The sequence below is a fragment of the Clavelina lepadiformis genome, chromosome 7 (genome assembly GCF_947623445.1).
Source record: "Clavelina lepadiformis chromosome 7, kaClaLepa1.1, whole genome shotgun sequence".
NCBI lineage: Eukaryota > Metazoa > Chordata > Ascidiacea > Aplousobranchia > Clavelinidae > Clavelina > Clavelina lepadiformis.
In genome coordinates, this window is record NC_135246.1 from 496387 (window position 1) to 523955 (window position 27569).

The 27569-nt window shown below is 41.5% G+C and overlaps 2 protein-coding genes across 2 annotated transcripts; both read left to right on the forward strand.

Annotated features, from left to right (window-relative positions):
- Positions 1-1905: 1905 nt before the first annotated feature.
- On the forward strand, positions 1906-3804 carry LOC143466074 (choline/ethanolamine transporter FLVCR2-like). The gene has a single exon (XM_076964677.1). It carries the CDS (start codon positions 1996-1998, stop codon positions 3439-3441), a length of 1446 nt encoding a protein of 481 aa, XP_076820792.1. The 5' UTR covers positions 1906-1995; the 3' UTR covers positions 3442-3804.
- Positions 3805-9729: 5925 nt separating this feature from the next.
- Positions 9730-26483, forward strand: LOC143464680 (cadherin EGF LAG seven-pass G-type receptor 1-like). The gene is made up of 36 exons (XM_076962607.1): positions 9730-12218; positions 12437-12633; positions 12730-12898; positions 13096-13480; positions 13730-13899; positions 14072-14196; positions 14478-14653; positions 14727-14843; positions 14943-15136; positions 15227-15366; positions 15695-15929; positions 16042-16246; positions 16379-16554; positions 16808-17086; positions 18131-18317; positions 18446-18616; positions 18782-18892; positions 19060-19240; positions 19363-19625; positions 19932-20093; positions 20246-20502; positions 20576-20739; positions 20992-21228; positions 21379-21495; positions 21908-22016; positions 22115-22279; positions 22388-22516; positions 22861-23047; positions 23196-23341; positions 23645-23778; positions 23919-24148; positions 24286-24411; positions 24538-24642; positions 24813-25014; positions 25090-25177; positions 25294-26483. The coding sequence occupies exons 1-36, from the start codon at positions 9784-9786 to the stop codon at positions 25316-25318; spliced, it is 8499 nt and encodes a 2832-aa protein (XP_076818722.1). The 5' UTR covers positions 9730-9783; the 3' UTR covers positions 25319-26483.
- The last annotated feature ends 1086 nt before the right edge of the window (positions 26484-27569 follow it).

Consider the following 27569-nt stretch of genomic DNA (forward strand, 5'->3'; position numbering starts at 1 on the left):
GACTAAGATGTCTATGGTTTGGGAAATCCATGTACGTCCGTGGTGAGCTTTTTAAAAATGTTACAACGGTTACAACTTTTTCGCAACTTTCTTCGATCTGTGACGTCGCTTTTTTCTGTGGGTTTTGAAAAGTTGTAACGAAATCTTATGGTTCAGTCTGGGTTAAACTAGAACTAAGTCGTCCGTTAACTTTAAAGTGAGGGCAAGTCCAAAAACAAGTTGGCCTTAAATCAAAGAGGAGTTATCGGTAAACATATGGTGAAAGGATTTTTAATAATACATGGTGGTTAATCAGTTGTCGCCTTAAAGCAGGGGCGGGCAACTTCTTCGGTCGGCGGGCCTGATATGAGAAAATGAAGTACTTGGCGGGCCGGATTCCTGAATAGATTGGAACGCAGCTTTGTCTTATTAATGTTCATGGTCGAAAATGTTTGCTCACAAATGTATGTAGACCCGAACAGAACAAGTAGATTCATGGCCATCTTTCTCAGGTTGGCAAACTTGGACTTATTCAGTGACGCAATACAGGGATTGCGGCAGAATGTGGCCGCAGGCCACATTATCATGTAAGACCGGAAACTGTCTGCGGGCCGCTCAAAATCCCGTCGCGGGCCGGATCCGGCCCGCGGGCCGTATGTTGCCCACCCCTGCCTTAAAGGCTTAAATAAGCGGCAGAATCGTAAATTCATCGCTTAATTGTGATGGCTCTTATTACGTCACAATCATATAAACAAAAGCATATAAAACTAATGGGTTTGTTTTTTTATTCGTTTTTTTATGGTTTTACGTTTTATTTTAGTAGATATGGTTTTTTCGTACGTTTTTAGGTGATTGCGCTTTAAAAGTGAGTTTAAACCAAGCGATTGCTGGTTAGTGGAGTACACAATGCTCTATGTCGGGTTTCCTTTATTGAGCCACGACACATGTTTTACATTAGAAATGTCACGCCGTACACCACCGAGCAAACATATCACAAAACAGTATAAATGACAACATGAAATAAAAATGTAGTCTCAATTTACCAGCTCAGTGTGAAAATCTATAACATTTGTCAACGAATAATTCCCAAACTATTTCCACAATAACTTTTCCTGATGTATATCAAAGCCAGGGAACCGGGTGTAGGATGACGAGCACGTTTTCGTGATTAATGAGTTGTAATGACTTCCCGGAGTTCCGGCACAAGGACACAAGGCAAGATTCGTATGTTGCAGCACGAGATGTCCTTCTATGAAGGCTGGAGATGCATTTACGGTTAGATGTGAACCCTCGAACATTCTTAGGGAAATAGCTAAGAAACATAACGCCACTTGTATAAAAACAGTAAAGTGAACAGCACTTTATAATGTGGTGAAAGTGAATGTAAAAGATTGGTGGCCAATGGGCCTAGCTACCATTTTGTAAGCTTAGGCTGTAGCCTACATTCCTACAGAGATTTCACGAAGAGGGTATTATTAGAAGAAACAAATATTAGCCAGGGAAAAGGAAGCATTCGCTCGAAAGATAACATATGCGGCGGCTCACAGACTGTTGCAGACGTAATAGGAAAGTTGAGCTTCATAAAACTTTCATATGACTAGAACTGTACCTCTAATGAGATACTGGACAGGTTCAACAGTTTCGTGAAAAAAATGATCATTTTGCCAATCCTTGAGGTTGATCGGATGATGAGGTTGACGGCGCTGCCGTCTCCTGTTTAGTTGAAAAGTTGCCTCGTTTTGGCATATTGGGCTTATTCAGCAAGGGGTAGCGTTTCAACGCAAAAGTTAGACAGTTTTTTCGCTTCTTTTTTGTAAATGCTTAGTCGGTTCAATATTGAAGCATGCAAACCGTGACGTATAACTTGGTTACAATTTATGATTAGCCTATCGACTATGATAATATTAACCAGATTTTCTTATTAGGCTACTTACAAATGCGTAAAGGCCTAAGCTAAAACTATCAGATACAACCAATTAAGAAATTAAGTTGAATTTGACTCATTTTAACAAAAAAATGACAGAAGGAAGAAATGAAGATGATATGCAAGAGAAAGAAGTAGACAAGATGAAAGAGGAAGTCACAGATGACATAAACAGCGTGGAGCTTGCTGTTTACACGAGGCGATGGGTTATCCTGCTCATCGCTTGTCTAGCCATCTTTCTCAGGGGATTCAACCAATCCTGTTATGGACCGATCAACAACGTCTTCGTCAAGTTTTTCCACATACAGCCGTGGCAGGTGGACTGGTTTATTCTCACGCAATCTGTCGTTTTCCTCAGCATGGCGTTCCCGCTATCATTGATAACTGCGCGCATCGGCTTCAAGAACTCTTACGTCATGATGTGCGCCGGATTGTTCCTCGGCTTCGCGCTCACTACGGTCGGGGTTTCAATGAGAACCGGATACGTGTCGGTGATCGTCGGGCAGTGCATTATGGGTTTCAGTAACATCATCTCGTGGTCGATACCGCCCCCAACTGCTGCCATATGGTTCGCGTCCAACGAGGTTGCCACCGCCGTGGCACTGCAGGTCGTTGGCAGAGGCATCGGCGAGTCAATTGGATCAATTTTGACGCCACAGATAGTAAATCCTACGCAGACAGACGAAACAATTGCATTTCGACTGATGTGGACATTCGTTGCAGTAACTTCCATAGCTGCTGTCATCACCTTGGCCTCGGTGTTTTTCGTGAAGGACGCTCCTGCCCTGCCACCTAGTGAGGCGCGCGCCCAAGCGATCTCCGCGAAGGAAAATCAGGGCAATATGCAAACCGATGATTTGAAGACCACCCTGAAGCAGTATGCCGCCGTGGTCAAGCAACTGTATAAAGACCCTTACTTTGTGGCCGTGTGGTTCGTATTTGGGGCTGTTAACCCGGTTTTGCGAAACGACAGCGTCCTACTATCGTCCGTTCTACACAGCACCTTTAAAAATATCCCTGATCTCGATAAAAAGTCCGGCTATGTCTTAATGGGCGGTTGGATCGCTTACACAGTAGGTGGCTTTATCGCGGGACCGATTATAACCAAAACTAAAAAGTACAGACCGGTTGTGCTGATCAGTGTTGGCCTCGAATGTGCTGCGACGTTGGTAGTCATGCTCGGTATAAAATATCGGGTCTTGGATTGTGTTTACGCTGGAGTTGTAACCACTGGGCTCTTCCTAGGGATGGCCAACACGTCCCTATTCGAGCTCTTGGTCGAAGTTACCTATCCAAAGCCTACAATGCTGGTCACCATGGTCAATATCGTCGGAATGGGATTTTTTCGTCTTATTTATCCCATCATCGGTCGAGTCATGTTGGCCAGAGTCGGACCCACCGCCTCTTGTGCATTTCCCTTCGCTCTCACACTTCTGTCAACTATAATATTAGTCATTATAAGACCGCAGTACAAACGCCAGATGGCGCAAGAGTCCGAACTACGACACTTATTAGAGCCAGAGGAATCTGAGTCATAATCAATTTCTGAATCTGATTAATATTATTAAAGATACCTCCAGACAAAAATATATTGTCTTCTAAAATAAGCGACCTGATTTACGTGTTGATATTTCAAAATGGTCATTTTAGCTGAACCTGGTAGTAAACCAGTCCAGCGTGACCAAGGTCATCTTACTTATTATTCAAATAGTTTAGGTAAAGATTTGTTAAAACTAAATCTTTGTTCGTTCTTGCCGTACTTTGCGTTCTTTTGTTTGAATGTTGTGTGAAGAAAAGTTGCTTTGTGTGATTGGTTTTTGCACTAAATTTACTCGGTGATAATTTTGTTTCGTCTTTTGCTTGCTGGCTGCAAAGTTGGGGAAATAAAAAGAATGAGATTATTTTTCTATACTCGCTAAACACAAATACGTTGTGAGCGTAGAATGTGAAAAACGCAGACGGTTTTGCACAGATAGACTATGCCAGCCAGTCAGCAATTAGCTGTTCAATTCCTTGGACTTGGACGTATCGTTTTCCGGCACAAACTGCACTTCTTTCGGGACTTCTTGTCGACGTCATAACACTTGAAATATAAAGTCTAACACTACAATTGTCGATATGTGATCTGATATGCATATCACATGTGAGCGAGTGATATGTGTTGTCTATGTGGCCTCAGTGAATATTCCAAGCGGAGGTTAGAGCTCCAAGCAATCATAGTGGACATGTAGCGATCCAAGCCAACAGGCGCAGGCTATTTCTGCTGGAGGCACCCATCTTTAATGAAGACCGTGATACACTCTAATGATACACCATGACCATGATAATGATCTAATGACCATGATACACTCTACACTCTTTTTATTTATTTATTTTTTTGTATTTATTATTGACAGTAGCTATTTTCTTGCACAAAATTGTGTGAAACTTAGCACATAAAACCGTAAAGTAAATGAATGCATTTATTCTACTTAATGAGAACTATGGGCTTTGTGTTAAAATCAATAAATAATAAATAAATATTAGTTAAAATATTTCGCGACCCAGACTGGAAGGTCTCGCGACCCATTATTTGCGGACCCCTGTCGTAGGCAATCTAGGCTTTGGACAGACAGCAAACAGTTTATTGTGAGCATGATGTTGGTTATTGGTTTATATAAGCCGAGTTGGCCAATTGGATGCGAATATTTAAGACGCAATTTCATTGAAACTAGAATAAAAGGTAAAAGTTAGATTTTTAAAGAAATTAAAATATTTCTGCCTGATAGTTCAATCCATCGCTCTAATTTTTAGCATACAAAGGTAGCAGCAACCTGGTGATGAATATATTCATAACCCCACCTGTCCATAGATTACTAGGCCTACATGGTAACTTAATAAATTTTATGTTATACGATTTCCATGTAGAAGAAGACACGATCAAAAAATGTCTGAATAATCCATCTCTTTGTTATTTAAGGTAAATGAGTACCACTAGGCGTTCCAATTATAAGCATATTATTAATATTTGTCATATAATTTAGTATAATTTGGGAAGAGTTGAAACGGCTTTATGATTGTCTATTTATTGTATTTGTCTCATAGTCATGTATTTCATTGCATACAAAGAAAACCGGCATTTTTTTCGGTTCTGTGGCAGAGTGGTTCGAGGGTGATAATGCGCGCTATGATCGGCACACAGTGACGCTTCTGTGGTAATGATTTTGGGCATTCTCTTGTTCAAAGGATCTGGTTGACAATTCCAAGTTCGGGCAATAAAAATATTTCATTTTAACAAAAACAAATAAACATTGTGTGCGTCGGAATTTGCACCACAGCTGGTTCGGTAACCGGGGCTGGAGCGATGAGGAATTATCGCCGGGTCTAGATCGTGCAAAGACTTTCCTCAGTCCAAGAACAATTGCCTTGGTAATTAATTGAAATTTGTAAATTTTGGCACAAAACAGTTTTAGTGCTAAATTACATTTATCCGTGTTTAACCGTGTTCTTATTTGACATCTATGGCTCTATAAAGAACAACAGCTTTCATACGATATTAAAAGTAGAATATTGTATTAAAGATATCTATAGCATAAGTTTGTTTGACTATACAGTAAATGTAATATTTCGTATTGTTGACAGTGAGGAGGCGGAAAAAACGGCGCTAACCTCGACATTGCCAAACATTACAAGAAATACGCTTACAAACAAACATGTCTACCGAAAAGCAAATTGTTTTAATTTTTGGCATATAGCATTTGTAATTAAAATGTTTAATCGATCACTGAAGATTCGTGCGCTAATATACTCCTAGTCATAATATTGATAATTGCATATTTTGTGTTGTGACGATTACGTCACGAATCACGAGTTGTTTTCCAAGATGTTTGGAATTTAATTTAGAATCCCGTAATTCAGTTGTTGACCAAATTTGCGTTCTCCTTAATGACGTCAGATAATTTCCTCGCTTGAACTAGCTTGCCACATATATATACTGTTGTAATGTTTACAACCTCCCTTTTCCCTTTTACCGTCTCACGTGTTACTGAGCGCGATGTAACATTCAGCAAGATTTGCCCGAAGGTGAAAACCTTTGTGTTATAATAAATAAAATGGGAACTTTATAAGTTAGTAATTTGTATAGACAGGATCAAGCAACTAACAGCATAGTCACGCAAATTTGAGAAATGAGAACTCATCAATCGAAACAGAAGCAAAACAAGTCACCAACCATCAATCGTCCTCGCTCATATTCTAACAATTACCGCCAGCAAATGCGGTCGTTATGACGGATATGTTCCTTGTGTAATACCTCACACGAGTAATGCACAAGCGAATTATTAAATGTCATAGTGTCTCCGCATAATCTGGCGTAGTGGTCTAAATAATTTTAAAGGTTTAACTGGATATGCACTTTCTGTTTTAAATTAATCACATGGTGATGATCAGGTCACATTGGTCAAATAGCTCCTACATTAATTTTTATTGCCTTTAGGCAACACGTTTGTATTTGTTTTTGGATCCATTAAACAAAAGGATAATTGTTAGATGTCTATGAAGCTTTAAAATTAGAAAAATGGAAGACAAGCTTTGGGATGTTGAAAAATTTAGAAATGGAATGAATGGTTTTAAGTTGGTCCAGGTTTAGTTTATTTGAGCGTTGTTAGGATTCTTCTTGTCAACAGTTTGTGGGTTCTCTTGGCAGCAGACTGGCCACTGGAAAGTTTAGGCTATGCCACATGGCTACTGCAGTTTTCCAGGAGAATTCGTTCGTACAAAGACGCAAATTTTGCTGTGATAGGCTGTATGGAAAGCTTTCATTTAAGTACAGGGAGATTTACTCAAAATAAATTATAGCCTATGTCTTACGCCACAGCAATATTAAAATTCTGTGTCTAGTGCAGAGGTGCAGAACAGCAGAGTTTTTCAGAGGCTGTTTTCAGCAAGATTTTGGGTGCGCCCAACAAAAAAATTGACAAGTGCTGTGCGCAAAAATGGTCAGACGCAATAGAAAGTGCGCAATTAAACAGTATGAAGTTTGACGTAGTTAATCTTTAAATTAATTGAGAATTGAGTGCACAGAAGCTCCGCCCAAGACATTTCGTGCAGAATAATGCACTTCAAGTGCTGTAATGAAGTTCATGAAAAGCAATATTAAGTGCGTCCAAGCCTAACTCTGCAGTCTGACCAAACAGCCAAATGACGTCATAATATGTAGCTGGTAGCTGGGGTCTACCATATAAATGCATTACACATGCACTTGATCCAAAATTCTAAATATTTTCCGTGTACCAGATCTGTAGAGGTTGGGGTCGTTTAGAATGCAGAGGTTGATGCCGACAGATGCAGATACAGAGTTTTATCGGTCTTAGCTTACGTTATTGACTTAGTTAACCTACTACATTAGTATCTGACTCTATTGTTGCGTGCGGTTAGAATTCTCTAACCTTTCTGACAGCCGAACGTTCGTATTATATTATAACAAATACCGTTTGCCAGAAAAGGCTTTTATTGTAGGTGCTGTACACTTTCTCAATATTACAAATAACCAAGAACACAAGTCATACGACTGTTTACGCGATGTCTACTGATTTGCAATCACCACGACTACAGTAGTACCGTATTACATATGTCTATAACTTCACGTCTGCGTCAGCGTTTGTCTGAGGCTCTGAGGGAGTCTCGGGCAGAAGTTCAAGCTTATAAAACGTGCTGCGATGTGGCGGAAATATATGACAAAAAAGGCATGAACATTTCAAGGCGTGTGGACGTGAAAAACAGTGCGTTTGCAATGCAAATTACATTCGGTTAAGTTGGAAACAGCTTCTTGGAAGCGACTTGGTAACGTACAAATAAGGAGCTTTCACACGAAGTTATTCGTAGCAAGTTTTCAAATATACCAACGATAGTTTGCAGTGTTCTGAAAAGGCAAGTTTATGAACTCCAATTACTAGCTGGAAAACTCTTTCCTAAGAATGATGTGGCGGGACTGAAAGTTTAATAACTCCAATTGTTCTGGAAAACACATTTCTAAGAATGACGTAATGATTTTACAAAAGCCACCCAGGCCGCCACAGATCAACTGGTTTGCTGTATTTCAGTCTGTATCTCTTAACAAGATTCGCCAAAATCTCCGGTGTGCGGGTGTGCTAACTCAGGTGTACAATGGTCAGCCAAGTGTGCACCTATTCAATTTTCCTCCAGTGCATTTCCAGGCTAACACTTGCAACTATACATTTAGCAGTTGATTTATCGTGCACCAGACAAATTTTCATGGACTTTTATCGAAACTTGGCGAATCGTTATGACTAAATTGATGAAGCCAGCCTTACTAATTTTTCATGCTTTGATGATTCAAAAATTTTTATTTTTTGTTGCTTGTGCTTGTCTCTGCTATGATTATATTTTGTTTCGCGTTTCGTTGATAATGTTCAAAGAGTTTTTACCAACTTGCAACATGAGAAAAACTAATCATGGTTGAATATGTACATTAATAAGCTGCGTAGGCTCTGTGTTATTTGCTCCCTTCTTGAAATAATAGCTGTTAGCAAGTTGCCACGAAATACAGAGCAGTGTTTTTGGGTGAGAAATCTCCCACACCACAAGATAAATCAACAGCTATTATGTGCTCCAATAATTTTTATCCCCCGTGCACTTAGAAAACTTTTCCATCTTGGTCATGTCAGCTATCTTTGGTGCTGGCTGTTCATAAAAATATACCATTAAATTTTTATTACATTTATTGGCCATGCTAGTTGATACCAACAATGGTTATCTTAATTATTTTTGAGCATGTTGTAAGCCATCTCGCTTCTTTCCCGTTCATTGGCGCATGCAACAACTGGCTTGATCTTTTTGTCCCCACCGCGGTTTTGACGAAAAATAAAATGATTGATAGATCGACATTGATTGACTGATCACTGAGCTTTCAGTTTACGCAAGAATTTAGTAACAAGTTAAATAAATAAATGTCAGCGTAGTGACTAAACCTGGTCTATCATTTGGATCATTGTCTGTCATCAAAAAGTCACGGTGGTCGCTGTTCCTAGATTAGAATGCGCGTTCACAAGTTGAAAAAAAAATCAGGATTTATAGTTAGGTTTTGTAGCGAAACGAACTTTAAAATACTCTGATTTTTGAAATTAAATGTGGACTGTGGTTTCGAAAACACTTTCGATGGAATATAGTAAACCAGTGGTTGTAAACTTTGCAAATTACACCTATGCATTCATGGATCCCTTGATTAAATCAAATCATGCATCATATTTATGGACTGACTTTCTTCAATCGTTAGAGAGACTCTGTGACTCAATAAACCCAGTGTAAAACAGCAATATTCGTTTCCTTTTTGTGCTAATTTCTTCATGTGTGTTATAACTCAAGTTACTATTCTGAGCTAGTGCATTATGATAATACTAAATAATTCAGCAAAAACAGTTTAAATTATCGCCACTTAAAACACCACATGCCATGTCATTCTCCATGTCACACTCCATGTCTTGTAATTCATCTTTGATATGACTTATGTTTGCCAGCTGTCTATCAAATGATAGCTGATGCCAACGATCCAGTTCCACCAAATTTATCTAATCGCTTCACATTATCGGCCAATTTTCTTTGCAATTACATTGATTTTACCAAGTGCACATCTTGGCAGGAATGCAGAATGCACATGTCTAAGCATTTTTTGTCATTCTGTTTATGAAGGATACTGTGCACCAGCATAAACTGCTTGGTTGTCGTGCATATATATATATATATTGCCTGTATTTTATGGTAACATTACTAGCTAAGCCCATACGATTAAGCACATTTTTTTAATTCGAAAATATTGAGTTCATTATTGTTTCAGTGTTTTAGGTGCAAATAATTTATTGTGTTGTGATGTGAGTGATGTAATAATGGATTTAAGATTGCTTTTTCTGAGTTGCCTCGTGTCCCATGTTTGCTCTTACAACTTGGTGATCAAAAATTCCCTTCCACGAAATCAAAGAGTTTTTGATTTGTCCAATATTAAGCAAATTTATGGCAAGGAATGGAATCATCGGTTAACAGTTAATGAACAAGTTTCCAAAATTGACAACGTACCGTTCTACTTTGATAAAAGCGATAGCACTTTGCGTTATTCTCCAGTGCATCAGTCGCACAGCCAGTACAAGACTTATATATTTCAAGTTTGTTCTCAAAGCAATGATGGTGGACATGAAATTATTACTCCGTTTCAAATTGCTGTGCTGCCTACGAAAGTTTGGGAATTTTTTTTAAACACTAATTTTTCTTCACTTCCATTCAATGAATTTCCTGATGCAAGTGCTATGTTGAATGGAGATAGATTGCTCATCCGATACCAACTACTCCTCCAGGGACATTTCTGTCCGCATCTCTTTCTCTCCTCCTCGTTGTGCAGATGCGATGTTGAAGAAAATTTCCTGCCAAGTGTTCCACCTCTCTTGGTAGTTGAGCAGAAAATCGGCGGCTGCGTTAAAGATGATATCGCCATCCCCAGGCAAACTGCAAGGATCTCTCTGCATCATCGAGTGACACACTTTCTCCCATCCGAGAAGGTGATGTTAAGACGAAGACGGAGCTCACGTAGACGACTGTATTTTCCATTACAGCACTACCCTGCAGACATCAATGAAAATGAGTCTGCAAATACTCGCGTCATTGACATGGAAGTGTCCGATAACAACGGTGTTGTGAGGACCAATGATGTCAGATACAGTCTTGAGGCGTTGGAGAACAAACAGAGTCTAAACTTGTTCACGATTAATCCAGCAACAGGAGTTGTAAGAACAACTCAGAGATTGGACCGTGAGGTTATGTCTGTCCACAAATTTTTGGTACGGGCAGTTCGAGGCAACACACAAGCGAGTTGCAAGTTGTTTATCACAGTAAATGACGTAAATGATAACAAGCCAAGGTTTGAGCAGTCGTCTTACCGGACTACGCTTGACGAAAACATTCCAGCTGGATCTCAAGTGCTACGCATCACTGCCTCTGATATTGATAGCGGAGAAAATAGCAAGTTAGATTTCAGAATTATTCCAAGCGTGTCGGTATTCACCATCACCGACGATGGGGTGCTGCAGGTGGCTGGGGTCGTTGATCGCGAGCATAACAGCTCATTTTCACTCCAAGTCAAAGCGTGTGATCGCGGCACTCCCAGTTTGTGTAATAGCGTGCCAGTAACCATAACTGTTCGAGATCTAAATGACAACAGGCCACAGTTCTCCAAGTCTCTTTACTCTGTTAGAATTCCAGAAGATACACCCGTCAACAGAACAATAACAACTGTCCATGCCGTGGATCGTGACAGCGACCTAAATGGTCTCGTTAATTACGCGATCATCCACGGAAGCAGGAAATTTGAAATTAACTCTCGAAGCGGGGAGATAAAGCTCGTGTCACGGCTCGATTACGAGGAAGCATCTTACGAACCTGATGGGGTTTACACTCTGCAGATAAAAGCTTCGGACAACGGCAGCCCCCACCTTTCAAACAACTCCGGCCAGGTTAAAGTGAAAGTGGTTGATGTCAATGACCACGCACCTCAGTTCCTCAGTCCCTCCTTCCACCTCTCCATCCGTGAAGATGTTGCGATCCCGTACGAGGTTGATTCCGATCCGATAGAGGCTTATGACATAGACGAGGGGGAAAACGGCCGCATCACATACAGCATCCTGTCATCTGGACAGCGCCTCCCTTTTCGCATCAACCCCAGCACCGGCGTCGTCAAAGTTGTCCAGCGTCTTGATTATGAGCAAACAAAGGTCTATCGCTTCCGCGTAAGAGCATCAGACAATGGACCGATACGAAAATCAGCTTCTGTCCAAGTTACTACCAATGTGGTTGACGTAAATGACAACGCACCTCAATTTAACCAAAGCTCGTACTTTGCCAAGATATCGGAAACTGCAAGGCCCCGATCATATGTTGTCAATGTCCAGGCAATTGATCCCGATGAGCAAGCTAGCTCGGGTGGTTATGGAATAAGATACAGAATAGTCGCTGGAGATCCAACGAAAAAATTTCGAATGTTGAGTCGTGGCGGCATTGGCGAGATCAGCCTTCTAAAGAAATTAGATTACAATGAGAAGTCAAGCTACAGGTTAACAGTCACTGCTACAGATGGAGTTAATACAAACGCCACTGTTGTCGATATCACCGTCATTGACACCAACTCTCATCGCCCAGTGTTTGACCAAGCGATCTATTCTAAGACGTTATCTGAAAGCACATCGGTTGGAGGTAAAGTCTTGACTGTCCATGCCACTGATCGCGACGTTGGAGAAAACGCAAGAATAACTTACTGCTTTTACACTGAAAATGTCATGTAAGTTAGCGTATTGTGTATATTTATAGCTATGCTGTGTTTTGACACAAACTGCAATTTCATTCTCTTATTGGATCAAATATATACCAAGCACACCACATGCTAGCTACCTGCTATGTCTGCTCAATAATACAGTCATTTTCTAGTGAATTGGGCATCTTGGTTTTGTGTTTATATGTTGGTTTTTGGCATTTTGTTTATCTATGTTTGACGTGCAGTGATTTTGAAATCGATCGGGAAAGTGGCGAAATCACCACACGGAGGACTCTAGATTATGAGAAGAGCAAAGTCCTTGAACTTGTCGTTCGCGCTCAAGATAACGGGATTCCCCAGAAATATGATGACGCCACGGTGAATATTTACCTGCGTGATGCCAACGACAATGCACCAAAGTTTGGTCAATCAATTTATAAAGGTAAAAGACAAACATCATGTGCTGGCACGACTGGGTTGATGTTTTGTTTTGTCTTTCTTAACCTAAATTTCAATCCTCGGCTTCTTATTTACACAGGGAGCGTATCTGAAGATGCCAAAGTTCAAACCAAGGTCGTCCAGATCCACGCAACTGACGTTGATTCGGATAAAAATGGACGTGTTCTTTACACCTTAGCAGATGGTGATATTGGGAATGATTACTTCAGCATTGATAAGAAGAGTGGCATTATCAGAACAGCGCAAGTGTAAGTTCCAGGCCATAGCAGTTGCCGTGTGTAGCTTGCCATGTTTGTGCTGATATTTTACTTTAACAAACCTCTAAGCGGTACCAATTTAAATTCATCGCTTCCGCAAATTTATCAGATCATTGGTTCTTGCAGTTTTTTTCACATCCGTATTCGACTACAAGAAAATTTTAAAGAGAAATATTTTCACCACCCAGGTTGGACCGAGAATACATCCCTGAATATCACCTGGTTGCGTACGCCACAGACGAGGGAGAGACGGCTTTGAGCTCATCTGTGATCGTCCACATTGAGGTGACCGACATTGACGACAACCCACCTCGATTTCCCGCCGATGTCATGACCAGAAGTGTCAGCGAAGATCACAAAATATCGACACCGGTCACCCAAATCTCCGCAACCGACCCAGATGAAGGGAATTCCCCCATCCGGTATGACCTGGGTCACGATCCGGTTGTGTTGAACCAGTGGCGGCTGGATTCGCATACGGGCGAGTTGTGGGCGTTGTACGAGCTGGACTATGAGAAGAAGACCAACTACACCATCAGCGTATCTGCCACCTCCAACGAACTAGTTAGCCAGGTGACTCTATAGCACTTGTCTTATTTTATCTCTGCCAATTTTTGTTACAAAATGCTTCTACTTTGCTGCAAACTAACCATAGAAATTGTACAAATGCTCAAAAAGAATTTGCAAAAACTGTAAATAACAATAAGAGTGTTTTTATTGCACGGATTCATCTGCTGAATTATTTTTGCGTTGTGCCAACCTTCTCGATATTAAGAATTCATTGTTTTGTCGACATCGAGTAATTCATCGATTTTTAACCAGGCAACTCTCGTCATTCTTGTTGAGGATTGCAACGACAACGCTCCCGTTATCAACGACTTTGAGATCATCTTCAACAACTACGGCATGCCCCACATGAAATCTTTTCCAACCGGGGTGATAGGGAAAGTCCCTGCTTATGACCCAGATGTCAGCGACAGGCTCACGTACACGTGCGTCTCTATTTCTGTGATTTATCCTCGTTAACGAATATGTTCATTGCTAGTTGCTTGTCTGAACTTCCAACGTCTACAGCGACATCATATTTTTATCCCTGTGCGGCTGAAGTTATAGCCTCTTCAACAAGCACTGTCAGACCCAGCTAGAAAATATTGTTTCCTTCAGGTTCGTCGCCGGCAATGAAGGCAACCTACTCAAGATGGACCCGGTCACTGGTGACCTTCAGTTGAGTTCATCTCTTGGTCACAGCAACCGTCAGTTTACAACAAAAATCACGATAAGAGTCACAGGTAGGCTTCTATGTATATAACAGACTGGCTGTGTTCAACGGTGGCGCTTAATGTGTGTGTGCTATTCTCACATAGATCACTTACAATGGAAATGTGTTCAGTTAGTTTTATAGGAACTTTGCTTCCATAACCCGGCAGGTTGCATTCGTGTTTTGTTTTCAAAGGAAGTTTTTGTAATTGTCATTTTTATGAAAAGTCGATGCATTTAAACGTTTTCATTGATCACCGCAAAGTCTGCATTCAGTTCAATTTAATGGCTTACCATCGATGTGTCCATGTAGATGGGAAGTTCCACGCAGAGGGCGTATGTACACTAAAGGTGGCAGATATATCGGATGAAATGCTGCAACATAGCATCACTGTGCGAGTGCTTAATATGAACGCTTACACGTTCCTATCCCCTGTCATGTATCAATTCATCGACGGATTGGCCGAGATACTGAACACCACATCTCAGGTAGGGCAGGTTTATTCGATCAACTTTCAATCCAAGTTTTTTTTAAGTTTAACAACTTTTTCAACCATTTCAGGATATATTTGTGTTCAACGTACAAAACGACACCGATGTTGAAAAGGTCGTCCTCAATGTCAGCTTCTCAGCAAAAAAAGATCACCAGTTTATTCCATCTAAGGCTCTGCAGGACCAGGTTCTTAATCCAATCTGTGTTCTGTGGTCACTCAGATAATTTCCATATTTAGCCATTGTTTATAATACTGGCCACCAACTGTCAAGCTCTTTTTGACAGATTTACTTAAACCGACTGAAATTGGTGAATCGAACCACGAAGAATGTGCTGCCATTCGATGACAATATCTGCCTTCGTGAGCCGTGCCAGAATTACAAGCGTTGCACGTCGGTGCTGACTTTCAACAGCACTGCGCCGTTCGTGTCGTCCCTGACCATGATATTCCGACCAATCTACCCCGTCTACAAGCTAAAGTAAAATCACATCCTTGAAAAACACAATCGTGGTTTAAAAAATGCTTTGTCAGTTCGTAAGACACTGATGCTTCATTGTCATTTATTAAGGTGTGAATGTCCAATCGGTTTCACGAATGATGAGACGTGTGCAGATGAAGTCGACCTCTGCTATTCCAGCCCTTGTGTGCATGGCAGGTGCATGTCCCAGGAAGGAGGTTACACTTGTGCCTGTGATAATGGCTACGCAGGTCACTTGTCTTTCTTATTTCTAAACATATTGTCCCTCTTCTCAACCAGGGATGTGTTGTGTTACATGTGGTTATCATTATATAACGAGCCAGATAGAGTGTTGTTATCAGCTTCTTTATTTTGTCATAATCAGATAAATGTAATTTGCATTGGAAAGCTAATTTTCTATATGGTCTTGCTTTAAAACTAACTGGGGCTCATAAATAGTTTTGCCACCAAACTGGAGCCATAAAAGCAAACATTAAGAACTTCATGGCGGAGCTGAAAATACTTCCAAGCTGTCATTATGTGATATTCCTTCTTTTAATTGAGTTGGTCTTGTTTTAGGGCGAAATTGTGAAATTGGTCTTTGGAAAGTTAAATGCAGCGATCATCCGAACATTTGCAAGAATGGAGGCATTTGTGTCGACGACATCGGCAAGTTGTCCTGCATTTGTCCGAAGAGCTTCAAAAAAACAGACACAACCGATCTCTGTGGTTTAAGGTCAAGACACTTTGAACTCGGAGACTTTTTAGTGTTGCAAGGCATCACCAAACAGTGGCACTTTAAGCTTTCAATAAGGTAAGACCTTGTGACATTGCACGACTGTGTACAAGCCCTGTTCAAACAACATAAACCTGTGGTTGTGGATTCAGTGCAACCTGCATGTTGTTCTTTGAGCTTTGTTTTACAGCTTTGCCACCGTGGAAAGCGATGGGTTGATATTTTATAACGGTCGCTTGAACCACGAGCATGACTTTATGGCACTGGAATTGGTGGACGGACAGGTTCAATTGAACTTTTCAACTGGTGACTCATGGACAGCAGTGAATCCAGTGGTCAGCGATCGACTAAATGACGGTCACTGGCACACAGTCCACATCCAATATTTTAACAAGGTACGTCTGAACCCTTCTATGTTTCTGTTGGTGACATCACAATGTGACTGTTGCATTCACTCATTTAATACACGTAGTAGGAAATGTTTGAAAAGCTGCTTGTGATGTTTGACGTTGCACAATCAATTTCAGCTCTCATCAGGCCCCCTTCCACAAGGTGTCTCAAACAGGGGGGGCCCATCCGCTACCAAGGTTGTCGTGGTAACCGTGGACCCAGATAAATGTGATTTTGTTGTCGCTTCTCATTGGAATACAACCCTGGGCTCCTACTCATGTTCTAAGCTGGTCGAGCAAGAGGGGACCAAGAAGTGAGAGACATTTATTAATCATCAATTCATCCACCAGCGCTTGGCATTGTGCATCATATGTCTATGCGCTTGTCAGGAGCAATTATCAGTGTTTCATATTTATGAAAGCAGTCGTATTTCTTGTCTTCATGCATATGTTGAATGGATGGATGCTCGTGATTATCTCCCCTCAAAATAGGATTTCTAATAATTTTAACAGATCATTAACATGTCGGCACCTTCCTTGCTTTAAACTTTGACCTTTTCCATTCAGCTCTCTCGACCTTACTTCACCCCTGCTGCTTGGGGGAGTCCCCAACCTTCCCGAGGCGTACCAAGTCCACTCGAAGGCGTTCAGAGGTTGTCTGCGTGACCTCATTGTGGACGAAGAATTAGTGGATTTTGAGGACAGCATCGACAACCACGGCTCTGGAGTTGGCTGCCCCCAGATGGACACCCAATGCCCCGCCGGGTGGTGCTATAATCAGGCAAAATGTGACTTCAACTGGAATAAGTACAAATGTAAATGTGAGGATGGCTTCACTGGAAGCAGGTGAGTCCACGCTAACAACATGGGTTCATATTTAATGGCGGGTTTTCCGATAAACCCTATTATTTGCTAAAACATTTTTGGTTACAGTCTGTTTGCTGTAGTCTGCTTTCCTACAAGCATTACAGTACTGACATTAATGTACCAGGTTGGCTGCTGTATAGATTTATATGATTAGTATTAAGTATTGAGACAAGGCAGACAATGAAGGATGGTCATCACAGCACTATAAGCTTTGCATAGTTGTTGTATTCAGCAAGGCCCAGTGTATTGTATTTCACCTCTAAGTTAAGTGCTCAAGGCAAAATGAGCCACGACCATGTCTGACATCAATCTTTCTCATCTCGGGATGTTATTACTCAAGCGTGACGTGCGTTTGTTCAGTCACTTGCTCGTGAATGACACACTTAAATTACTTCAAACGTTCTTGTTCTGAGAAAATATAGCAAAAAATTAAAAAAGCTTTTTACATTCTTCTGCTGGTCTCGTGTTACTTTCCAACTTTTCCACTGTTTGCATAAGCCATAGACACAAAAATACGAGCGATGTTAGTGGACACTTGTATATGTTCATATTTGCTGGACATCTCCTTTCTCTTTTGTATACTTGATACAAGATAAAAATGTTGATTATCGAAGACACAGCAATCTGTCGCATAGTTGTTGAACTTAAATGCTAGCTTGACATGTGTCAATGTCATATCATTTTTCCTATGACAGTGATATGCAATAACCCGAGGTGTATGAAATATATATATTAATGTATTTATATGCGGTTGCTTGTCATAAGTTTTAAAACCTTCGAGTACGAGTGAATGTGGTTGAACCCAATATTATTTCTCACCATTGTAATCTTTGCGCTACATCATATACTTATCATGCTGATGTTTATAATATATATCTTGTCATGATGATGTCATAGTAACCACTCCATTTGCGCAAGATCTTAATAGAGGGTGGCAGTTTATACTTGTCATTGCTCTATGTGTGATTGCACCCTGTACATATATTAAATTGTGCAGACTTAAGTGTTGACTGTGTTGTGCAGATGCCAGCACGTGAGCAGCTTTGTCATTAAGATGAGCGGAGGAGGCTGCTGGTATTATGCGGTCGGTCGCTTCAAAAACTTTGTGTTGCCATGGCAACAGAGCATCTCATTTCGTACGGTAGACGATGACGCGATATTAATGTACGTTGGGTTGGGCACTTCGTCGTCCATGAGTTTAATCTTAAAGGTAATGTGATTTCTATTTTTTCGCCCAAAACGGTACGGGCTTGTTGTCGTTAATGTTAATGTTGATCTTATTACAAAATCTTAATATTAAAATTGACTGTGGATAATATCACGCAATAATGGTTACAGATATTGCAAGGTCATCTCTACTATGTTGTGTCTATGAGATCATCGACAGAGCAGGTGAGTTTGCTGCGAACTCGCGTCGACGATGGAAGTTGGCACGAAGCGAAGGTGACATGGGTTGCCAGCGGAAACAAAGTTATCGTGACTCTGTCTCTTGACTATGACTCGGAAGAGGTGACTAAATGTGGAGATATTCCCCAAATAACGTTTATTGTTGATGATTCATCTGTGACAACAGATGCTTTATGACACAAATGCTGTTTCGAATTGAAAATTACACATGATTCAGCAAATTAGAACCCATATTAGTGGTTACTGAATCATATCGTTTAAATTAAGGCTTCTGTGATATTTTCCGCTCCGTATCGAAAAGACGTCAACAAACTCTACATAGGAGGCAACCATATTGGCGGGACTGTCGTGCAACATCCCTACGATGGGTGCTTCCAGGTATCTACTGTAGAAGGATCTGTGTATAACTTCATGTTACTTTGTCAAGCTATAAGACCATTTTTACTTATAAACAATATTTCAATTTAATAATTGTTTATCATTTTCACCAAGTATATGGCTATCCATCACTTTGTGATGTCACAATCGTGATTGTGTTTTCACAGAACATAAAGATAGGACCAAGTAATAATCCACATCAGGTTGATGTGAAGGCGTTAAGTGTTCGCGGCAAGGTTGACTGGGTGAAAAATTGTAACGGTCAAAACTTTTGTAAATCAAACCCGTGCCCGAGCCATAGCACATGCACGGACAAGTGGGACAGATATGAGTGCAGCTGCAAGCCAGGTCGGTAAATTGGATCAGTTTTCCATTTTTCTGAATTTGTCTAAACATCTTAGACTAAAAAAATTTGTAGTTGTACTTCCTGTGCACTTAGTTGTTTACTTGTGCACTTCCCGCTCATGCAGGATATGTCGGCGAGGATTGTGTGTCTGTGTGCTCACTTAATCTATGTGAGAATGGCGCCACATGCATGCTGAATGCGTCAGCCGAACACGGATATCAGTGCAACTGCTCAAGTGGTTTCTATGGCCAGCATTGCCAGTTTCAACACACCGAGACGTGTCCCGATGGCTGGTTCGGAAAATCAATCTGCGCACCGTGCAATTGCTCCTCCCGTGACAACTTTGACCCTGTCTGTGACAACCTCACCGGAAAGTGTCGATGCAAGGTGGGATCTGTGCGTGCGTTTGTCTGCAAATTGTTTCTTTTCCTTTTGCATAATTTGTTAAAGATGTCGTAATAAGCTTGTCACTTTCAGAATCAGTTGCACACTTTGATTCGACAATTATACTTGAGCATAACACAACTGTAGCCAAGACGTATCTTAACTAGTTGTATAGCAGAGTTTGTGATTAGATTCACATTAGTTGTCCACACTTTCCACAAAAGAGTTTACCAAAGCATGAAAAAGCTTGGATTCATGTGGATAGGAACTTTCAATATGTTACATCACCTCAATGTTTCATTTGAGCAGACATTCCACTACTTCCACCCGAGCACGGGGACGTGCAAGTCGTGTGATTGCTACCATCTTGGCTCGAAAAGTTTCACGTGCAGCAGCCCTAGTGGTCAGTGTTCATGCAAGCGAGGGGTTTCGGGGAAGCAATGCACCTCCTGCGCCAGCGATTTTGCTGAGGTCGGTCGACTTTTCAGTTGTTACTAATTATCGCTCATCAACAATAAACTTAACAATAACAATAAACATAAAATTGTTATTCAAGAAAAGTTCACGTTTTGTTGTGTTACAATCCTACCGTGCATTGAAATAAAGACAACACCACTTGACAGGTGCGGGAGAATGGTTGCTTGGTCGTCTATGACCGATGCCCAGACGCCAAGTATCAAAGTATCTTGTGGAAGGGCGTCCCATATGGCGCGCATCGTCCTGTGAAATGTCCCGACTCGATTGGAACTGCCACTCGTGCTTGCGTGAAGGACCAGGGCTGGCTGGAACCGAATTATTCGAACTGCACGGCGAAAGAGTTTTATCCATTCGCTGTTGAAATGAAGAATTTTAACGAAAATACATCGTTGACAACAGAGATGTAATTGCATGTGTTTCGACCCTGTTGCATAGACATTATTGAACAGACAATTTCAACGCACGTGTTGTTTTAGGAGCATGCAGCTCGCTTACGATTTGAAAGAAGCAACAAGGAATGCAGAGAGTTATTTTGAGAAGGACGCGCTTAATTCCTATCTCCTTATAAGGCATCTGCTCGATGCCGAGAGCAACAAGACCGGCTTCGACCTCACAACAGCGCAAGACTCAAACTTTACAGGTGCGTGGATGGCGTGAAGATGTTAAGATTCTCACTGAGAGTTTGATTTAAAAGCAAATGGCCGCACCAAAGTAAATGGTAATTTGAAGCGGAATCACAAGCGCCAGAGTGGAGGCTTTAAATTACTCGATTCTCCCGGCATTTTGCCCCTAAGTGAAAGATATTCTTCACAGTAAAAGTTTTGTGAAACGTAAACGTAGGTTTGTTGTGAAATAAAGTCGAGTAACTGAGAATTTTCTAATAACTTTCCAGACAACCTCGCGCAAGCGACGTCGTCATTGTTGGACAACTCGACCGAGCAATACTGGGAGGAAGGCATGACATCCCCGCGCGGGTTGTCTGCACCGCGGCTCGTTCAATCGTGGGAGAGGTACACCGAGAATCTGCTCAAAAATCTTCATCTGATGCTTTATGAGCACATCGTCGTGAACACGCCAAATATGGACGTCAACCTTGAGAAGGTGGATACCAAGATACATGGAGGGGAAGGTAAGAAGCAGCACTGACAAGTTTCGAATATAATTGCACAGTCAAGCATTGTAACAACTGCACAATTAAGCTGGCAAAGCTGGCATTCCAGGCAATGAGTTGAGGTATCGAGACATGAGTGTTGTTATTTGCTTATTATTTATTTCAAAGGCTTCTCATATTCAAGTCGGTCCAAAGGTTCCTCGCCGACCCAGGTTGACTTGCCTGCCTACCTCTTTGCTCCTAGCAGGTCAAAAAGGTCAAAGTCGAACGCAACCGTCCGCAGTTGTACGTGTTGATTTCTATGTTTTCTTGTATTTGTTTACTTCAGGCATGTGCAACCTTTTTCACTGGAGGGCCAAATACAAAATTTTGAATGACAAGGCGGGCCACATGATTTTTTTCAAAAAAAATTAGTATCATAAAACGACTTTCCTATGCAGTTTATATAGTTAAGAAATAGATTTAATTCAGTCCACGACACGAAAATGCGAAAATTTCGAAAATTTCCATTGCTTTGATGTAAACTGCATCAAATAGTGATGGCTAGTATGAACTTCTAACATTTTGCTGAGCACCACGCGGCCCGTGGGCCACTGGTTGCACATGTCTGGTTTACTTCAACACATGGTTGTGCGAAAGTTTGTTATTTTTCCCTCAACCCTGAGTATAATATGATGTTTATGTTTGTAACCAACAGCACAAGTGAGAGATGACTCGGTGAATGTTGGAGTAGTGACTTATAACAAGATGAACCGAGTCTTTCCCAAGTCATTCGCATACGACAGGACCTTCCGAGTCCCCGAAAAGTCAGTAAAGTTATGATTCTGTCAACGAAAAAAATGTTTCGAATAAATGAATCAATTGTCAATTTCTTGCTGTCGTTGATGTTCCTTGTTCCTTGCAGGCCAAGTGTGAACAGTGACGTGATATCGGTGCAAGTTCACCGCAACACCTCGCACTCACCAAGCTCAAATGTGAAGGAACTCGACCAGCCGGTGGTCCTCACTTTTCGTCTGATCGATGAAGATGCGATCGAGCCACAATGCCTGTCGTGGGACTTCACCGCTGGGTGCTTTATCTAATACTGTAGCATTACTTTTCAGCATTTCGACAAATTTAAATTACCTGAAGTTGGTGCTGGTAAGTTGATGTCTATTGTGATTGATATGATTGACAGATCGACGAAGGGTGCTGGCGGGGGCTGGACGCAGCAGGGGTGTACTTCACAATCCAACAAAACCCACGTCATCTGTCGGTGCTACCACCTCTCCACGTTTGCAGTCATCACCGACGAAGGGACTCCCAGGTAGTGCTGATAAGGAGCTGAGTGTTTCAAGTTATTTGAAGCCACCAGCTCGAAATAGTATGTTCGTGTGACCCGCTTTGACGTTGGTCAGCGCTGAAGAAATTTCAAGTGGCCACCCTCGAAGACTGGCTGCTAATTTCTGCTGTTATTTGATTAATCTGGAGTATTTTCTAATCTGTGGTTGCTTGTTGGACGTTTGTGTTTCGCTCATAATAACATTAGTTAACATTAGTTAGTATAATAATAACATTAGTTAACATTAGTTAGTATAATAATAACATTAGTTAGTATAATAAAAACATTAGTTAACGGTTCAATAATTTAACGATTATCACGACCCCCAGCATAACAGCTCGGATGTCGGTTCGCATTGCAATGGTCATCGGGGTCACCATTTCATCGATCTTCCTCCTGGCATCGATCTCAATATCTGCCTTCCTTAGCGGGGTCACCAGTGTGCAGGCAGCCGTAAACAAGAACCTCGACATCGCGCTCCTACTCTCCAATATCTTATATGTGGCCGGTATTCAGGTAAATTCTATGAATTGGTGTTCCAATGTCTAGTCTGACACTTTTCTGACTTTTTCAAAACAAACATGTCTTGAATATTTGATGTTGATGTGTTTGTTGAAGCGTGTCGATTGTAGCAAGTTGTTTAACCAAAATTTTCATCATCCAGCAAACGTCGAATGTTTACTCATGCATGGCGATAGCTGTCTGTCTCCACTTCCTGCTACTCGGCTCATTCGCTTGGTTGTTCGTTAGCGGGTTCCATCTATACCGAGTGCTCACAGAACGACGGGACATCAACCACGGAAACGCGAAGTAAGCTTTAAGACTTTCAATAGTTTGTCAGTCGTTTTGTTTGATGTTGATGGATATTTTCCAATCATTCCAAATCGACTTTGGCAACATTGTAGATCTAGCGTTTAACTGAAAACATCCAGGTCTTTATACAAAACATACCAAAGTGTAGCAAAAATTTTTGAACTATCCAGTTAGTTGTAAATTTTTTTTCATTTGTATATTGACCCAAAAGTTAACCAGAAACTCGTCATTCTCAAAAAACAATGATATTTTGGTTGTGTCCATTTTTCACTCATTCCTTGCAACTGCTCCACATCACAGGACCTATTACATCCTTGGATGGATAGTACCGGCCATTATAACAGCTTTATCGGTCGGTCTTGATGCCAAAGGATACGGCAATCCATCCTTCTGTTGGATCTCGTTCAACGACGCCCTTATATGGAGTTTTGCAGGTCGGTGTAGTTGTAAATTCCCCTGCAACTTTGATATCATATTACACTGGTAGTAAGTGATTTGCCTTATTACGAAACAGCGTCATTATTTACTCTTATTATGACGTAATTAACCGCAAACAATCGCGTCTTTAATGCAGCGCCGGTGATTATTTGCTGCGTCGTGTACCTGGTGCTCTTCGTCATGTCGGTGCAGGTTTATCTCTCGTCGAAGAGGGTGGACATGAAACGGAGCGAGCTCCTCTACCAGATGCGCACTTCCTTCATTGTGGCCCCCGTCGTCATGGGAACGTGGGCGTTTGCCGTGTACGGGGTCAACCTCGACTATGCGTCGTTCTTGTACATGTTCTCTGTCGCCGTAGCCCTCCTGGTGAGTTATGTGTTGTCGATGTGAGCTGGTGCGGAGCTTCGTGTCGTAGCTACCGGGTTAAGCTTTGATAAGAGGCGAGCACGTTTCATGGGATTATTAATCAGATGTCTATGGTATAACAAGCGCTCATGTCGCAGGGCGTGTTGGCCTTCCTCTTCCACAGTTACTTCAGCAGGGAGGTGAGAGAAGCATACAGGAAGTACCAGTGGAGGGCAGCACAGAGGCCTGCCCATAACACCACGATGCAGCAACTTCTGCACCAGGTGAGGCTTCTCGCTGACTTCATATTTCATCTTTGCTAGTAATCCATGTCAGGCTTAGTTATCGCTTTATTATCATTGCTAGCATTAGTTACCACTGAGTAGTGACCGCGATTAACTTGTTGATAGTCTGTTGGGAGGACTCCCGAGTCATCGTTACGTGAAGGTGTCATCCGTCGCTATGACAACTCGACGTCTGAGTCGCTCTCCCTCAACCACTCGCGATCTGTCAGGGTTGGTTACCATGGTTACGATTTATCAACTTATTGTTCTCGTCATGAACAAGTTTAAATTAATTTACATATCAAACGTGTGTGTAACGGCTTTGTGTCGTCATTATCCCGTAGAACCAGTGAGTCGTGCTGTTATATTAATGATTGAATATTCCGTTGACAATGTTCTAGAAGTCTCCACTCGGTCGCAGTGGCGGGTACGACTCTGATGCCTCCGACTCATACGATGACACGTCATCAGACAGCTCCATGTCGCTTGATTCGTCGTCGGAAGATGAACAGGTCCAGATCAACACCTACCACAACATCTGCAACACCAAGCCGGACTACGTTCCTAACCGAACCGATCACTTGCCGTACTTCGAGACAAGAGGTTCGCTGATGATGACCAAATATTAGTTAACACTACTGGTTAATAATTAACTCATTAACGCTCTTATCGTCGAAGGTAATGGCAAACTGCCGGGGAACGGGCATTCCCGCGTAGACACGGTCGAACTTTCTAAAAGAAATTGTGTCGAAGAAAGTTCGTCAGAGTGAGTACAATTATTTTCCTTACTGCTCAACGCTTACAAGTTACCGATAGTTGTTAATTAGAAATACTAAAACGCAAATTTTGAAAACCCTCTCATATTTGTCCGCATCATCTCAGCGGTAGCAACGAGACATCTATGTGAACCGGCCTCAACCGGAATTATCCAGTTACACCGCGCCCAAGTTTATCTCGGAAAGCAAACATCACAGCATCAACGTGAACCATCCACAGTGGTGGAATATCACTTGCAGATGTGTAGGAGAAGGTTTTTATCTTAAACCATCCAAGAAACTGCCCAGGCTTTCATAAGCCGCTGGTTTAATCATTGAAAGCGATTCATCGCTGCTAATGTTTTCTTTATTATTATCTGTTGTAGATTGAATTTATCGGGCGGTCACAGTTGCTGCTTTTATATTTTGTTACTAAGCTGCACAAATTAGCGTACTTTCTTTATCTTTGTACATTGGTCTTGCGTCATCAGTGACGCCTGTGTCTAGTTGTGACATCATAGTAGCTTGGCGATTGTTACTTATCATTATCATTATGGTTACCACAAACATATGAACCAAGCATTTTGCTACTTTGTTGAAATCCTGACATATCGTTTGTGCCGGTCTGTTAAGTTGAATTTCTCTTCATATTTCCCCAGTCAACTTGCGAGCGGCCATTTTTCGCTTTTTCATCGAAATTTGCCGCTTTTCTCTCCCCGTGGTCTTTGTTGTGAAGCTGTGTCGCGTGTTTGTTAGTTATTTGTGCGCTGTCTTACTCCAATAAGCAATCGACATCTCATAATCATGTTTGAAGACATCTTCGCCATCGTCGTATCTGGTGCGAGATCACCGAATTCATATATTTTTTAGAAATATTTTTAGAAACTTTTCATATAGAATAGTATTTTATCGCAATAGTCTATTTTTTCACGAAGTGAAATTGAGATATTTTCATATAAATTTCTACCTTGTATGTCTGCGCGTATTTCATCGGTGCTATGTCGCCTGCACATTCCTTAAATGAAGCGATTCATAAGTTATTTTCAACGCCAATATATCTCGAAATATTCCTGAAATTGATTTTTCTAGTTTAATCAGAAGTTGCTGATGCATTTTGCGTGGTGCTTTTGAGAGATCTCGTCTGCACTGTTTTTCTTTATCTTCTTCTACTTTGTGCCATACTTGCCAAATTTGGCATTTTCCGATCAAATTTTCACTTTGTCGCGTTTTTGTTCACAGTTTTATGAATAGTTTGTAGCGCTGTTGTTTTTGTTTTCAAAAAAGTAGCTCACACGAGAAATAAAAAAATTAAAGTTATGCGCGTGTGAACTGCGTGCGTGCGTGCAAAGTGGTTACCGCGCAACGTTATTTGACATTCCCGCGCATTCACCCCAGTTTCAAAGTTTGTTGGTTGGCAAATAATTGATACCAACAGATTTTGATTTATGAAAAATTGTAAATTACTCTAAGCATGATGACGTCAATATACACTCGCGCCGTTTAAGATCATTTAAATTTTAAAATGAAAGCAGTGACGTCAAAGGCGGTAACCGAAACCGGTTGAAATGCAACATTCCTTCACATACATTCGTTCTACCGATGACTCCCCCGCCCTTTATAAATCGACGTAGATCTTGTTGAATTACGTCATCGTGGTCTTGGGTGGAGTCAGTCACGTGACGCGCCGCGAAACTGATCTAACCCAATCACGTGACATAGCAGGAATCAATCGATGTCCGATTATGACGTAAATTTGAGCAGGAAACATCCCCAGCTCACACGGCCATGTCTGGTCCTGCCACAGAGCACAAGTTCATTGCCCGGGGCAAATCGGGTCTCGTACCTCGCTTCCATTCCCACCGCCACTGCATCAGTTGTCTGTGCTGTGTCACATATGAAGTCGAGTCATGCTGATGACGTGGGTGATAAGAAATTGCCGGTATCGTGTAAAACTACAAGAACGTTCCTATGTGTCACAAAAGTAGTTGGAAAGGTCAAAGGTTGTTCGTTTATATGAAAATCAGGAACTTCTCCGATCAATCACCATCGACCTAAACCCCTCATCGGAGGGTCATGTGCGGAAATGGATCGAAGCCCCAGCCGGCGACACGGCATCTACATTAGCAAGAATTGTACTTTCTTGCGCAACACCTCCTCAGCAGAAGGACACCAGCGCAAACAAACGTGCTTCGCCGAACTTAGTGTGTTCTTTGCCGGGTTACTCATTAACATGATCGCAATGTATCGACGCATCGTCCAATTTCTTCATGTTGTGAGTTATTATAACATGTATTATGCTCAATACGACGGGAGGAGTTTTTCAACCGTTTTTCGGGGGAGTAACGACCCTGTTTCCCTAACTCTTATTATGACTCATAATCATTATTGTTATGACGCCTAACT